Raw genomic sequence first — 15401 nt, forward strand, 5'->3', positions numbered from 1 at the left:
GGAATTTAGAATTTTTTTTTTTTTGGTATCCCTGGGTGGGCTCGAGAATATATTTTAAAGTAATCATATATAGGGATTTTCTTCTAGTATCTTTTTATTGTTGTTTTATAGACTATGTTTCCTGTGACCCTTTTCGCCTAGGATTTAAGTGCTTTGAAATGTATCGAAACTGATTCATGGACTGGCATGTGGTCAATTTTGGAGATTTTCTGTGTGCTTGTAGAGAATGTGCATTCTACAGTGGTGGGTTCAGTGTGCTTGAATGTCTCTTATGTCGACTTCCTGAATTAGCGTTAGGGGAAACCGTAAAAATGAAAGTTCAGTAAGGAAAGGGACAGATACCAAACGACAGTATTATTGCAAAAGGATTTGGAGGTGGGTGCGGAAGGAAACAGATCTAATTTTCACGGCAGAATGGGGACCTGGCCCGGCTGGGTGACATGGGTTAGTGGGACACGTGGTTTTGAGAGAGTACGTACGCCCGGGACAACATGAAATTATTAAAAACAACGCTATAGATTATTAGGGGTAAGAATGCTAATAGCAGTAGCAACAGCAGTGGCAGAAGTGGCAAGAGCAGACGCAAACAGCAACACAAAGCTACGACCTACGCCATGCTACGACCCACAATAATGGTCACATGGCTCCCGCAGCTGCCCCACCCCCGGCGGGAGACCCCGCCCCCCGCCCCCGCCCCCGCCCCGCGGAGCCATCGATGGCTCCGGCTCGTGGCGCCCGCCTGCCGGCCTCGGCGCTCGGCTCGGCATGCCTGCGGCGCTGCCATAGCGACGCGGACACGCAGCCAACTGGCGCCGCCCCGCCCGAGGCGCCCGGCCCCGCGACCCGCTCGCCGCCGAGGCCCCACGGCGCGGGCGGCCGGGGCGGCGACGACGGGGGGCGCGGGTCAGGTGACGGGGGGGGCGGTAGGGGGACGCTGGGCGCGGGCCGGGCCAGGCGGGACCCGGGATGCCGGGGAGGCAATGGGGACGCGCCCTGGGTGCGGGCCGGGCCGGGCGTTGGGGGCTCAGCGGCAGCCGGCAGTGATGACTGGGCAGGCCGATGGGGGCGCGGGCCACACAGGAGGAAAAGCGAACTTGCATGGCTGGGAAAGCATGGGCAGGGGCGGCGTGGGGCGGGGGTGTTGTGGATGCTCCCGTTTGGTTTTCACCTGACGTCATTTTTCTTTCTGGTCCAGGGGCCTCCCTGATGCTTGGCGCAGAAAGAAGGCGCTGCTGGCTGGGTGAGTACCAGCGTCCCCAGCATGGGCAGGTCACTTCTGTGCCCCGTCAAGCTCTTAGGACTTATTTCGCAGATCTAGACACTAACGCTCCAACAAGTGGCTTCCCCAGGATCGTCCCCTTAGTTAACAAAAGAACTAGGGTGAGGCACAGGTCTACCTCTTAAACCCAGGCTCACCGCGTCACCAGAGAGCAACTGAAATCCTGGAATGTGTCGATCGGTAGCTTGGTTTAACGCTCTGATGCCAAGAGTTAAGGAGGATTCTGTGCCATATAACCTGCCATTTCTGCTGGGGCCCTTTTCTCCCCAACACCTGACAGCATGTTCATTTCTTTGTAGCGTCACCTTGGAGAGGAGCTGGAGACTAGCCAGATACAGAGCACTGAACAAATGCTGGTTCCAAATCCCTGGCAGGGATCGGAACGCCTCTGCTGTGCTGAAAGCCGACCCGAGCGCAGATCGTGAGCGGGCAGTTACAGGAGCTGCTGTCAGGTTCTGTCTAGTTGTACAATGTCCTTTCTTTCGGGACACCAGGTATATACCTTTGCAAATTCAGTGGTCCACGTCGTGGTGTCAGAATCGCTGCAGACCCAAGTTCCCCCTGCGGTGGGCGCCTAGTCCCTTGTCAACTGCACACCTAATACAGTGCACACGGCCGTCACCAGGAAACGCTGCGGCCAGGGCACTGCTGACCTGCTTGCCGACTCACGTATGGTTCTTAAGTGTCTTTTCAGAATGCTCGGAGGCGCCTCTCAAGTTTCCTCGCAGAGAACCCTCACGAGGGTGTGGCCTGTGAATGGCCTGAATGTCTCATTTGTACCGGTAGGTTAAGGAAGGGATCCTCAAAACCCAGCAGCTGAAATACCGGTTCGTTAGTGCATTTAGTGCAAAGCACGGGCTCAGAGGCCTCCTGCTCAGGAGCCCAGGAGAGGGGAGGTTCTGGCCAGTGATGAGCGGCCGCGTCCCGCTGGCAGAGAAAGCCCTGTCCGAAGGCTACGCCCGGCTCCGGTACCGGGACACCTCCCTGCTCATCTGGCAACAGCAGCAGCAGAAGTTGGCATCTGTGCCGCCCGGGACGTACCTAAGCAGGAGCCGAAGCACGTGGTACTCACAGTACGGAAATGAGGCCATCCTCGTCCGGGACAAAAACAAGCTGGACGTCTCCCGGGACACGGGGCAATCCAAGTTTTGCTCTGTTATGTAATTCTGGTGTGAAAGCCTGGGCCCAGGCACCCAGCCGCCTTGCTGATCCCTAGTCCTTACTGGGAGATCCTGAACAGTGAACGTGAAGGTTGAGCTGTGGTAGAAGAACCCCAAAATCCCAGAGATGGCGCCCCGGCCCATTCGCAGTCGGGCTGATGGGTGGTCTGGGCTCCTGGACTCCATTCTGGTCTTGCAGGCGCTGTAGGCACCGGCCAGGTCCGGGGCCCGGCCAGATGCTGTTTTGGTCATGCTTCCGAATAAGTCAAGCGGGAGGGACACCCCGGTTACAGACCACCTCTTCACATTCTTACAGGCTGTCCTTTAGGTTTCCCTTCTGCCTGGTAAAGAGTGGGTCAGATCTAGAAAAAGGTGAAGGAATTGGCATCATGTCGGGTCGCAGATCCATGTGCGGGACCACGATGTGCGGGACCAAGATGGATTCACCCTAAATGGTCATCGGCAGCAGCATTTCAGCAGGGACTTTGTGGCACTTGAGTTTTGAGTCTAGTAACCAAAATGATCACTGCGTGTGATGCACTGTGACGGCTCCTACACTAGCTTCCTGATGCTGGAGGCTTGTGGGGCAAAGGCATCCCCAAAACATTAAGGAAACCCCCAAATTATTAAGTTACACAAAAGTTGCTAACAGTGATTTCAAATTTAATCACAGGGCTGAAATAGGCAGGTCCTCAGCGGACAGTAGTTCAGCCTCGACTCCGAGGCTGCACCTCCCGGCCACCTGCAGTGTCTGATGTGCGTGGGCCGTGACCACACACAAGCAGCCTCGGCCCACCTGTGTGGGCAGCTTATGAGTCATTTTTAAAGGATCTGCTGTCTGCTGTAGTTAAGGTCTGTGTGGCGAGGCAAACGTGGACGCGTCTTTTGTCGAAGCTGAGTTTTCTTTTCTAAATAAATCTCCTTTAGGAGCCGCCTTCCTTTCTCACTCCTTTTGATCTGTTTGCTCCTAATATCCTATCTTGGCTTTCAGGTTGTTTTTTTTTTTTTACAACAGTAACATCTAACGATTGCTAAAAGCCCCAGTGCAGAAACGCACGAAGCGCCCTCCCGAGAGGCAGCGGCTCTCAGCAGCTCGGCGCGCGCGTGTGCCGAGGTTCCGGAGGTGGCGTCCCGCACCACGCAACACCTGGTTCTGTGACGTTTTGCTCAGCTGTACAGACGGGGCGATTACGTCACGCTTCCAACGGCCTGCTGGCAGCGCTCCTGTGAGCCCACAGGTGGACAGAGACCTTCTGACTGTCCATGCACACGGCGCGTCCTGGGCTTCCCCTTGCGTGCCTCCTCGTGCAGGCGTGCAAGCTGCTTAGCAGACAGCAACCAGAAGGGAGCTGCTGGGTCGGACTGCTCTCCCCCGACGTCACGTGTCCAGCCAGAGGCCTGGTCCTTGCACAGGGAGCCTCGGCTGGCTTACTGCCTCAGGTGGGGAGGCTGGAAGGCAGATTTCCTTAAGCACCTCCCCGAGGCGAAGAGGGAAGCCTGTCTCGTCGACACAGTCAGGAAGGACTCTGCAGTAGAGGCCCGCCCGTCCAGGCGCCCTGACACTGGAATTCCCCAGTAGCCAGGTCTTGTCGGCATCTCTGCGCTCCTTCGACTTCAGTTCAGTTTGGGAAGGTGGCAAACTTCTGGCTTAGCTGGAATGCCTCTGTGCTGCACGCTCGCTGCCCCTCAGACTAACCTAGAAACGGGCCGTGGTTGGCTCAGCCGCAAGCACAGAGGCGGTGGCCGGGAAAGCAAGCACGGGCCACGGCCGCCGTCTGCACCGGTCGGGTGTGCAGGTGACCGACGTGCCCTGGGCCGCTCGCACACAGCTGGCGCTAAGCTGCTTAGCGAACGGGGAGGCCACGTCTGCCCTGGGGACGCCTGGGCGGCTGGCCCTCCCGGCTGGGGCTGGGGATGCCGCGGCGGACGTGCTCAGTCCCCGTCCTCGGGGAGCTCAGTCTGGGTGACGGGGGGCAAGGGAATACAGGGGAGGGGGGCCTCGGGCCTGGACTCGGGCAGAGCCTTCTCCCGGGACGTCACTGCAAGGCTCGGCTGCAACAGCTGTGACTGTTTGGAAAACGGCGTCAGGACTTGGCATTTGTCTCGATACCTCCTTCATTCCTTGCTGCCGCCTCCACTGTGGACGAAACCTCAGCGTGCACGACGTCTCGACGTGGTTTCCTGGAAACGTCTGTTGGGCCAGCGGACGAGCGTTTGATGCCTCTGGTCCCGGAAAGCACCTCAGTGCAGACTGAGGGCACAGCGGGGACAGAGGATGGATGACCGAGCAGGCGGGAACCGAGGCGACCGAACCTGTGGGTCATGGAGGGGGGCGGCCCATCCACAGAGCTGCTGACCTGAAAAGGTGACAAAAGACGCTCCCTAAATCCCGGAGCCACCCCACCCAGGCTTTGACCAGAGCCACTGAGCTCTTTAAGACCCTCTGGGATGCTTTGGGTATTCCTGCCGGGAGCTACGGGATGTCAAAACGAGGGACTCCCCCCCGTCGTCACACGCCAGCAAGGGGAGAGCTGGGAGCCCAGAAAGCACAGGATGAGGCACCTCTTTTTTTTTTTTCTTTTATTATGAAAACAAAACAAATGCCCCAGGAGAAGGGTCCATGATTACCAGAAACATCAAAGAGTACTTTCTACCACTTTTATTCTGTTGTGTTGAGGCCAGCATTGCAATAAACAAGCTAAAACTACTTACACTGGACTCATTTTCAGTAACTGACATTTACAGGAATATACTAGAAACGGCACTAAAAAGTTTAAGAAAAGTTACGGTAAACTTGCATGCACATCATACAGAAAAGTAACATTTTAAATATAAAAGAAAAACCTCCTGGAAGTGTTATGCCAGTATTAGGGAACAGCGCTACACCAGGTGTAACAGATCTTTTATCGTGGGCGGTGTTCCCCCCGCCCCAAACTGTAAAAGATGTGAATGTTGCAAAAGAACAAAAACCAAAAAACAAACACAGAAGAAAAACGTATCTTAACAGTTTGTAAGCAAGATGAGTGAGCAAGCATCTCTGGAGTTCAGTTAACAGCCCAAGCTGCCCCCTCGACCCCCAGGGATCACGAGGACTGTTTCACAGCCATTTCCGTGCCCTGCACGAGGCCTACCCACCGGACACAGGCCCTAAGCCTCGACAGGCTGCCCTCCAGTTCTCGGCACTGGAACTCCGCTTGCCCAACGCAGAGAAATGGAAATGGCGAACACCCACAGGCTGACCTCGGGCGGGGGGGCGGTGAGGGGGTGGAGAGGGTCCCCCCAAAACTCTGAAATCAGTTTTGAAGTCTGGACAGAAAGCCTTAAAAAAGCCAATGAACTACAACCGCTCAGCACGGACTAAGCCCTCCGGCAGCGTCAAAGCCAGCAGATCTTTCAGAGGAAAGGAGCACAGGTGGCTTGAGACTCCACATCTCTCCCAACACGGAACCAGCAGGTAAGGAAATGCTCCCGCTGTGCTCAGCTCTAGGGCCCGATGGCCCCCGCTGAGTGGCTGGCGCAGGTGACCCTCCCCGCTCGCTCGCGGCTGGAGGGGCGCCCCACGGGAGCCCCCAGCACCTCCAGGCCCCCCAGCTGGGGTCTGTTTGTTACTCAGATGCGTGCCTGCTGCCTTCTGCCCATGAGATCCTGCTTCAGGACCTTCCATCCTGTCGTAATTCCTTCAAGCCACAGGTTGTTTACTCCGTTAAAGATCTGCTTAGAAAACACCTTTGAAAAACAGGGCAGCTTTAAAAAATGGCAAGTCTAAAATTCATTTATATTTTTATTACAAACAAAACTTAATGAAAAAACTTGAACAGACTGGCTCAAAGCTCACCCAAAGGTCAGAATCACCAGCGGTCAGAAAAATGGCAATCCACCATCCATCGCCTCATCAGAGTCTATACCCATCAGAGGTATCCTCTAGCCATAAGCGCTAGTGGCATCCAAGTCGACTTTAGGATTTTTAGAAACCACCGCCCGTTAGGATACCAACGACTAGTCTCCTGATCCATCCAGAAGTGCTGGCAGAAAGAACTCGCCACCAGACAAGAGGCCGGGCCACCCGCGGCTCCACCCCCAGCACCCCCCTCAGTAAAGTCTCACGGGGAGAGAGACTATCGCGGTCACTTCTGTGCTAACTGGAAAATGCGTGAGCAGGGAGCCCCGTGCCGCCACTGCTGGCGGCTGGAAGACCGCGTGGGGCAGCGGGGGCCACGCCCCTCTCCTGGAGGTGGGGGGTGAGGGGTGCCCCATCCGGGGGCCCTTGCATTCCTGGCCAAAGCCACAATGGTCAGAGCGTAGGCAGGCAGTGTGGACGGGGCATCCCTGCACTCAAAGGCCGTATGGCAGCCTCTGGAGAAAACAAAACCAAAACATAACCTTCTGTTAAACTCTGTATATTATTATTATTATTTTTTACAATAGAAAGTTAAAAATCAAGACTTAGATTTACTATACATTTTTCTTCTCTCAGATTACAAAGTTTATATTATATAACTGGGGTTCCCTAAATTGAAGTCTTTTAAAACAGTCCTAAGAGAGACCAGAAGTGAATACAAAAGAACTAAACAAACGAAATAAAAAATCAGAATGTGCTGCAGCTGGAAGTTGTCTACACCTGTAAGTCTCCAAATGTCATACACACACGGAAAAGAACAAGAACAAAACCCCCAGCAGCCCCGAGAGGAGAGCAAGCACACACAGACGCGACTGAGCACCGGCACGGGGACAGCAGGCTGTAGCACCTGGAGGTGAGAGGCCCGCTGGCCAGCAGGGTCTGGGGCTCCCCTTCAAACCATTTAAAAGGCCTGCGTCTCTGCCACTTTTTATTTTTTAATGTGTTTCTTTTACAGTTTTGTTTTTCTTTCCTTTTTTTTTTTAAAAAAAAATCACCAATGATCTTAATAAATAAAGTATTCATATATACATGAAACTGGGACAATGGTTCCGGAGTGCGTGGCAGCGGCTGGGCTGGGGACACACGTGGGGGCTGGCCTTTTGTAGAAAACTGCTGAACCTTACAAAAAAGTCTCCTCCTGTATTTTTTTTTTTTTAATCTTTTCTTCTTTTTTTTTTCTTTTTTTTTTTTTTTTAAGTTGAGGTAAAAGTTTCAGTGTTTGGGAACCCGCGCGTTGCACACGCAGCCACCGTGTTCCCTCCCGGGAGCTCCCAACGTCACAGAGATCAGAAAAACTCGGCTCCCTTCCACGCCCACCCTCGCCGGTCCGCCACCCGCGGGAGCTCCGGCTGCAGTGACGATAACCCCTCCCCGCTCGGGCCCAGCCCTGGCCCTCACGGCAGGGGCAGGCATGGCTGTCCTCGGCCCCTGCAGAAAGAGGTGACCCCTCGGACGTGCGGGTCAGAGCCCAGGCCCCCAAAGACAAAGACAAACGCCTGTTCGCAAAGCTGGCAGCTTTCACATACGGTACCATTTCCGAGACATCTCCTTTGGAGAAATTCTCGCTGGAGCTACAGACCGGGTCGGGCGTTAAGAAAAGGGATTTTGCATGAACCTCCGGATCACACCTTACGTGTTTTTCTACGGTCATCAGGTTAGCGTTTGAAGTTGTCATCTCCAAGAGACTGAATTCAGTTACGAAGGAAAGGCGTTATGCAGATTCACAGCTTCTCATAAAGTCTAATGGACACACACGGAAAGATCTTTGACCTATTAAAGCCAAAACTGGAAGATACCATAACACTGAATTAAAAAGAGAACCTGCACACCATGGAACGAAAATGGTATATTAACCATAGAAGGGAACACTGCAGAGTTTCGGCGTGGGCGACGTCCACTGGTTTTGTTCCGTCCCGTGAGAGCCCAGAGTTTATTCCGAGTCGCTGCTGTCGGAGCTGGATCCGCTGGAGCTGCTGCTCCCGGACTCAGACGAGCTGCTGCTGCTGAGCCGGGAGGGCCCTCCCGAGGGCGCGGAGCCTGACTTCTCTGGGGGAGACGCGCGGGTGAGGGGTGCGCCCCCCACGCGCCGGCCGCCCCTCCCTCCTCGTGAGCCCGTCCGTGCCTCCCCCGCCCCCCCCTCACATGCCCCGACCCACCCGGATCCTGACCCGGTCACGTGATAAACGTTAAGCGATTTTGTTGAAATGTAGCAACGCATTAACGAGGTTGTGACGGTGTAAGAAATGCGTCTGGTGCTCGTACCCTGTTCCCAGCACAGAGCTCCTAAATCCCCTGCAATCTCCCTAGTGGCAGGAACATCTTTTACTGCTAAGGAGCCCCTTTAGCTCCCACCTGAGTTTACGCTCACGAGTGACTCGGGGCGGGGGGCCCCCCCAGGGCCACACAGCCCAGGGCTGCTCACCAGGAAGACCATGTGACCGGGGGCGGGGACTTTCAGCTCCCCCCCCCCCCCCCCCCCCCCCCCCCGGCCGAGGGGGGGGGGGGGCTGGAGACTGTGCTCCAGAGAGAACCCCCGGTTCAGGGGGCCTCCAGCTGCTGGGAGGGTAGTGGCTGGACAGGCCTGGAGACCCCACGTCCCCACACCCTGCCCTGTGCCGCTCGTCCACCTGGCTGTCCCTGAGTTGTGTCCTTTATAACAAACCACAAGGGGTTTCACTCATAATTCCTGAGTTCTGTGAGCCGTCCTAGCCAATTTTCAAACCTGAGGAGGGGGTTGTGGGAATCCCCGATTTACAGCCCGTCAGTCAAAGGCACGGGAAGCTTGGGACATGCACCTGGCGTCTTAGAGGCGGGGGGCGCTGAGCCCTTAACCGAGCAGACAGCGTCAGCACGGAGCTCAACTGCTGGACACCCTGCTCGTGTGGAAGCTGGAGAACTGGCGTGAGAAAAACTCACACGTTTGGTGTCGGAAGTGTGAGCAGAAATGGCTCAGAGGTCAACACATCTAAATACACTTAGAGGCTGGGAGAAAAGGCAATCTACCACGAGAAACTGATGGGACGTGCGGGAACGTGGCCGGCCACATGAAGGTTCCACAGTCACACGCGCTGAGCAGTAACCACGCCCTCCCCAGGGCTAACGCAAGGGGGGCCTCTCCGCCATCAGTGGGAGCGAGCAGGGCTCCGAGCCCCAGCTTGGCACTGGGCAAGGGGGCCAGGCAAGGCTGTGGCACCTGGCCACTGCATGACCAAGACTGGACCTAGAATCTGACCGCCACCTGGGCCCCACTGTCCCTGGGGCCAGGACAAAGGTATTTGCCTTTTCTTACAGGCCCCGGGGAAAGGAGGCAAGGAATCAAATCACCTGCTCGCCTAAAATAAGACCCCGAGTCCACAGAGCTGAGGGCCTGGGGCTGGAAGTCAGACCCTCCCCCTCCACCTGTGATACTGGCTAACTGGCTGGGAACTAGTGTTCCTGTCTGAGAGCAGCCAGAAAGCCCACTGCTGGGGGCCAGGACCCACTGAAGCTGCAGGGTAGGACCTCAGTCCCTCCTAAGTCACGGGGTCCAGCCCCCCAAGACCACAGCTGCGCCCTTCCAAAGGGCCGTCTCCCAGGGGCTCTGCAAAGCGGCGCTTTCACACACGCCTGTCATGTGCTCGGCCTCCCTGCAGGGCCGGGCTCTGGTCCCAGTTTGCAGATAAGGAAATCAGGGTTTCGGGGGGTCAACAGCCTCCTCCAGGGAAACGCAGCTCGTTACGAGGTGGAGCCACAGGCGCAGGCCCCCGCCAGCTGCCCGCTCCCTCCCACTGCCCTCTGCCCCCGGCGGAGCAGCGCGAGGGCCACGGGTACCTCTCTTGGCAGGCTTCTTGCTGTTGCCCAGCTGCCCGCTGACATCCTGCAGCCGCCTCTCGAGCTCCTTCTTCTTCTCCTGAGCCAACTCCTCCTTCGACTTGGCCGCCTGCTTCTTCCCGCTCGTGGCTGCGGAAGAGCACGGGAGCTGAGGCCACAGGCGGGGAAGGGCGGGCGGCCCCAGGGGCAGCCCACACGTACAGAGGCCCCGCCACACGCGAGGCTCTGCAACTGCCACACAACTCCTGAGCTGGGACAGACCACCCCCACTGCAGACAGCTGCACCGACGGCGGCGCCCCCGGGGGAGGGGCAGGACTGCGGCTTGAGGCCCTGACCCCCCAACTCATGGTTTTCCTTCGCCACGCCACGGCCGAGGCTCTCCCTCGGCCTCAGTGAGGCCCAGACTCCGCCCTGGAGCCAACTCCACCTCCTGGTGTGCCTGCGCGAGCATCTCTGAGTCCACAGGCGACTTACCGAGGGGCAAACGTGCCGTGACTGCAGGGGTCATGCCATGCTCCATCCAGGAGAAGGCAGCTTCCCCCCTCAGAGCGAGGGAGGACCACGCAGCCCGAGGGGGCCACACACAGCAGCAGGTGCACCCTGGGTGCTGTTCCTCAGGGCCGGGCGGTTGCCCTGTTCTCCTGCCACCGTGGGGCGGCCTGGGGCCTCCTGCCCTTCCTCTCACTCCCCAGGACCCAACAACCCAGGCAGCGACTCGTTCCCGTCCAGTGAAGTCATCGACTTCCAGGGTGGGCCTGAGCCAGTGCAATCGTCCGTCCTGGGAGGCCTCTGGACCTCCACCCCAGGCAAAGGGAACTGGTCTGCCCAGGCAGGGAACCATCCACAGGTCGCCTGCAGCCCAGGCCCCAAACGGAGCCTCAAGAAGGCTTGTGGTGAGGGCCTTAGCCAGCATTTGAACGAATGGGGCTGGGGACCGACCCAGGGGTCCTGCCTGCTCTGGGGAAGGATGAGGCACACAAGTGCTGCCCACCTGCCCGGGAGCAGGGGAAGAAGGGCTCCGGCTGGGGTGGGGCCCGCAGCTGGTCTCAGCTAAGCCCCGCCCCCAGCTGAGCAGACGGAAGCTGTGTCCCTGCATCCTCAGGGCACAAGGCAGAAGAGGGGCGAGGAGCCTGGCAGCGTGCGACCCACTCCCACTCCCACCCCCGGGGCTGCCTGGCTGTCTGCTCCGGGACCGAAGGGGTGATGGGCAGGGGCGGCAGCAAGGCACCCCGTCCCGACGACTTACAGAATGGCTTCCTTTGCTTTTTCTGTAAACAAGACTTGACGTATCTCTCTAGCTCCCGCAAAGTGGTGGGTTTTAGCGTCTCAAAGTCAATCTCTATCTCGTCGGGGTTGGAGTCCCTGAGCGAGGGCTCCCGCGACTGGATGATGTGCACCACGCGGCCCAGCTTCTCCCCCGGCAGCCGGTTGATGTCCAGGCTGAGCTGGCGCTTCTCATCGTAGCTCATGGGCAGCCCCTCCTCCTCCTCCTCCGAGTCATAGGAGGCCGACGCCTGCTTGCCGCCCTTCTTCGGCTGTCTGAGGCAGAAGGCAAGGAGCATCATGGCGTGGAGCCCCCCGTCCCCATCCCTGGAGCCCCCTACCCCGCCCAGCCCCTGCCCCACAACTCCGAGTTCCCCCCACCGCCCCCCCCCAGACCCCGACCCCTTGCCCGCCAGCCCTCTTCCTCTCCAGGACCAGGCTCTCTTACCAAGGAGCAGCCCAACCCCCAGACAGAGAAGCCGGGCGACTGCCTGGAGACGCACATACATCTCCAGGGACATGGAAGACCCTGCTCCAGAGGTCAGAGCAGAGGCTGCTACCGGCCTAGGGAGGCCTTGGCCAGGAAACAACCGTGGTGGTCAGCTCCCCTCAATGCCCCACAGGCATCTCAAGCACGACAGGTCAAACTCATCTCCGTATTCAAATAACCCAGAAGAAGGCAGGAAGGGGGACAGAGGAATAAACAGCAGGGACAGACAGAAAATAATGGAATGGTAGGTGGAAACCAAATTGTATCCACAATTACATTAAATATAAATGGTCTAAACACACCAATTAAAAGAAAGGGGTGCTCAGATTGGGTAAGAACCAAGACCCAATTTATATGCTATCTAATCTACACAACCCCCCTTGAAATATAACGACAGAGGTAGGTTAAAAGTAAAAAGATGGGGGGAAAATATTCCGTGTAAATACTAATCAAAAGAAAACCGCAATGGCTGTAACAATTTCAGACAAAGTAGACTTCAGAAAAAGGAATGCTACCAGGAAAAAGAGGGACACTGTATAATGATAAAAGAGTCAACTGACCATCACAGTCCTACACGTGTGTGCATCTGAAACCAAGCTTCAAAATATATAAACAAAAGCTCATGGGACTGAAAGGAAATAGGAGAACCTGCAACTTCACTTGCAGAATTCAACGATTCTCTCTCGGTAATTAATAGAACAAATCAGCAGAACAGAGACGATCCCAACACCACCATCAACCGAATTAACTTATTAATTGACATGTTTTTGTCTGTTTGGGGTTTAAGGTTTTTTTTTTTTATATACATATATCTATTCTTTTTCAAATTATTTTCCTATTTAGGTTATTACAGAATATTAAGCGGAGTTCCCCGTGCTCTACTGGAGATCCTTGTTGGTTATCTGTTTTAAATGTAGCAGTGTGTCCGTGTCAACCCCAAACTCCCACTATCCCTCCCCTCCCCCCCCACCCCCGTCCCCCTTGGTAACCATAACTTTGCTCTCTCATAACTTTGCTCTCTCTCTCTGTGAGTCTGTTTCTGTTTTGTAAATAAGTTCATTTGTATCTTTTTTTTTTTAGATTTTTTTTTAATCTTCTGACTGATATTTATACAACACTCCACCCAACAGGAGGAGGACACACGTTCTTTCCAAGCACACATGGCACACTCACCAAGACACACCGTATTCTGGGCCATAAAATCCTAACAAACTTTAAAATGTTGAAAACATATAAAGTGTGTTCTCTGACCCTAGAAGTCAGTAACTGAAAAATATCTGGAAAAATCTCCAAATATCTGTAAACCAAACAACACACTTCTAAATAATCCATGGTCAAAAAGGACGCCTGAAGGGAATTAAAAATTATTTTGAACTTAAATGAAATCACAGTATATCAAATTTGTGGGGAACGTTCAAAGGGACTGAATTCGTGGTTAACAACCTTCCAACAGTGAAACTCCAGGCCCAGATGGTTTCACTGGTGAATTCTATCACGCATTTAAGAATTAATAGACCAAGGCTATAAATCTACCCCAGAAAACAGAAGACAAGGGAACACTTCCCAACTCCTTTTTGAGGCCAGCATTGTACAGACACCAAAACCAGAGACAGAGACAGAACAGGGAACCTGATTTCTGCCTCCCCCTGCAAAAGGGGGGAGCAAACCCCTGACCGTTCTCGCTGCCCCTCTCGATGGTGCCGCTGCCCGCCCAGCTACCAAAGCCCAAGTCCCCAGCTCTGCATACCCCTCCTCCTACGTCCAGGGACCAAGGCCTGTCCACTCTGCCTCACAGACAGTTCTCAAAGCAACACACCTCCACCCCCATGGCCACACCGGCCTCTCCTGCCTGCGTGACCACGGCAACTCCAGAGGGCATCCTTCCTCCCATTCTTGCCTCTCGCTAATCCAGCCTCCACACTGGCCAGGATCTGACCACTTTCACTGGAGAACGAACTGCAAACACCTCAACCGAGCCGGCCAGCCTCGGCAGCCTCAACCCTCCCCTCTTCCCAACCTGGCCTCTGTTCTTCAGCAGTGCCCACCCTTATCCTCATTCCCATGAGGAACACGTTCCACTGGCCTCTACAGCTCTGTGCCCGCTGTTCCTGATTCTTGGAACCCCATCCGGACCCTCTGTGCAGCCGTCGCCCCTCCTCCAGGACGCCCTCCTCCCACCCCGCCGGGAGAGGCGCCCGGCCCGGCGTGCCTTCCCACCACCCTCACCTCCCCATGTCGTCCCTGCTCATCTGCGGCAGGCGGTCCTCGGGGCAGCGCGTGGCCACGGCAGGGGCTGAGTGAAGGCCGTGGGGACCAGGGAGCTCTGTGCCAAGGCACACCTCCACCCCCGACCCTCCGCCAACCAGGCCACGCGGGGATGGGGTGCCAAGGGCCCAGGACACGGCGCCAAGACCCCCCAAAGCAAACTCCCGGGCCCAGACCAGGAAAATGTCCCCGAAGCCTCTAGATGCTGAGGTCTCCCATGCCTGTGACTGAGGCCGGCCCCATGGGGAGCTGAGCACCGCCCTCCGGAGGCCACGCTGTCGAGGCAGAGATCTCGTTTGGTCCTCCCAGTCTTCCCACGAGGTGGGCACGACGAGGGCCACCAACCCCTGCCCCCATCTCCCCGTAACAGCCCAGGGTCCAGGTCACCAGGACAGAGCCCCGAATCCAGCATCCTCCCGCCACATGCGTGTCCAGGACACGGGGCGCCGGCGCCCACCTGCCAGCCACAGTCGCACTGTTGGCCTTCTTGGCGGGAGCCTTCTTCTGCTGGGCCTGCTTGGCAGGCGGGGCCACCTTGGCCTTCTTGTCCTCCTCGGACTTGGCCTTGTGCCTCTCCTTGTCCTTGTCCTTCTTCTTCTTTTCCTTCTTCTCCTTCTTCCTCTTTGGCTTGTTCACTGGGGCCTGAGACAGGGCGGCCAGCTGCTCGTGCACAGCCTTCAGCTGGAAGAGACAGGCAGCTGAGCGGGGCTCCCCAGGGCTGGCCCAAGGGGGCCGTGGGCAGGGGGCTGGGGTGCCCAGGAGCTGCCGCCACCGTGCGGGGAGGGGAGCCGGGGAGCCAGACAGGTCCCGGAGGGCGACAGAGCCCGTCTGGCCCTCCCCACCCCTGCGACGGCGGGCGAGCCGCTGGGCCTCGGTCTCCCCGCCCGAAGTGCAGGGCAGGTGGCACCCGAAGGGCTCGATAAATGGTGCCTCCTGGTTTTCCTGCTAGTTTCTGTTTTCCAGATGAGAGAGACTCTCTAGGGCGAGGTTTAAACGCCTGCACAGAGGAGACTTTCCACTCGTGGGCAGCTGCTGGGATGTTACACGGCAGCTCTGCAGGGTCAAAATGGTCCGGTGCCGGCAGGGGACACTCATCTCGTCCGGCAAGTGGCTGCCAGTGTGCTACGTGCTCTACACGCTTCTCACCTCAGCAGACCCCAAGCGGAGTCTCACGCCAGACGGGCGAGGAAACGGAGCCCCCAGCCTCTAGCAGGTGGACGGGCCAAGACGGCACC

The 15401-nt window shown here is 56.7% G+C and overlaps 2 protein-coding genes across 5 annotated transcripts in view; one reads left to right on the forward strand and one right to left on the reverse strand.

Annotated features, from left to right (window-relative positions):
• The first annotated feature begins 302 nt into the window (after window positions 1–302).
• BRD3OS (BRD3 opposite strand) lies at window positions 303–3377 on the forward strand. Of its 3 annotated transcripts, none has more exons than XM_027104356.1 (3): window positions 303–908; window positions 1196–1240; window positions 1579–2193. In XM_027104356.1, the coding sequence occupies exons 1-3, from the start codon at window positions 641–643 to the stop codon at window positions 1605–1607; spliced, it is 342 nt and encodes a 113-aa protein (XP_026960157.1). In that variant the 5' UTR covers window positions 303–640; the 3' UTR covers window positions 1608–2193. The 3 variants fall into 3 exon arrangements, with proteins under 3 accessions (XP_026960157.1, XP_026960156.1, XP_026960158.1); XM_027104355.1 differs by having other exon boundaries at window positions 304–903; XM_027104357.1 differs by lacking the exon at window positions 303–908 and having other exon boundaries at window positions 933–1240; window positions 1579–3377.
• Window positions 3378–4094: 717 nt separating this feature from the next.
• Window positions 4095–15401, reverse strand: part of BRD3 (bromodomain containing 3) — a 35613-nt gene continuing 24306 nt past the window's right edge. Inside the window, exons 9-12 of one of the 2 annotated variants that reach the window (XM_027104333.1) lie at window positions 14624–14847; window positions 11395–11687; window positions 10148–10276; window positions 4095–4796 (exon numbers count right to left, since the gene is read on the reverse strand). In XM_027104333.1, coding sequence (XP_026960134.1) covers window positions 4681–4796; window positions 10148–10276; window positions 11395–11687; window positions 14624–14847 — 762 coding nt within the window. In that variant the 3' untranslated portion in view covers window positions 4095–4680. Of the gene's footprint in view, window positions 4797–5022; window positions 8384–10147; window positions 10277–11394; window positions 11688–14623; window positions 14848–15401 lie in introns of those variants that run through there. The other variant, XM_027104332.1, reaches the window with a different exon arrangement.

This window comes from Aethalodelphis obliquidens, unplaced genomic scaffold (genome assembly GCF_003676395.1).
Source record: "Aethalodelphis obliquidens isolate GAN/ISIS:26980383/991018 unplaced genomic scaffold, ASM367639v1 scaffold7, whole genome shotgun sequence".
In the NCBI taxonomy this organism is placed as follows: Eukaryota; Metazoa; Chordata; class Mammalia; order Artiodactyla; family Delphinidae; genus Aethalodelphis; species Aethalodelphis obliquidens.

Bases quoted from the DNA above. Each gene is read 5' to 3' on its own strand.
- BRD3OS (XM_027104355.1), top strand. From the start codon at position 641: ATGGCTCCCGCAGCTGCCCCACCCCCGGCGGGAGACCCCGCCCCCCGC. The intron at 904-1,195 runs GTCAGGTGACGG...TTTCTGGTCCAG, and splicing joins GGCGACGACGGGGGGCGCGG to GGGCCTCCCTGATGCTTGGC. The intron at 1,241-1,578 runs GTGAGTACCAGC...ATTTCTTTGTAG, and splicing joins AAGAAGGCGCTGCTGGCTGG to CGTCACCTTGGAGAGGAGCT.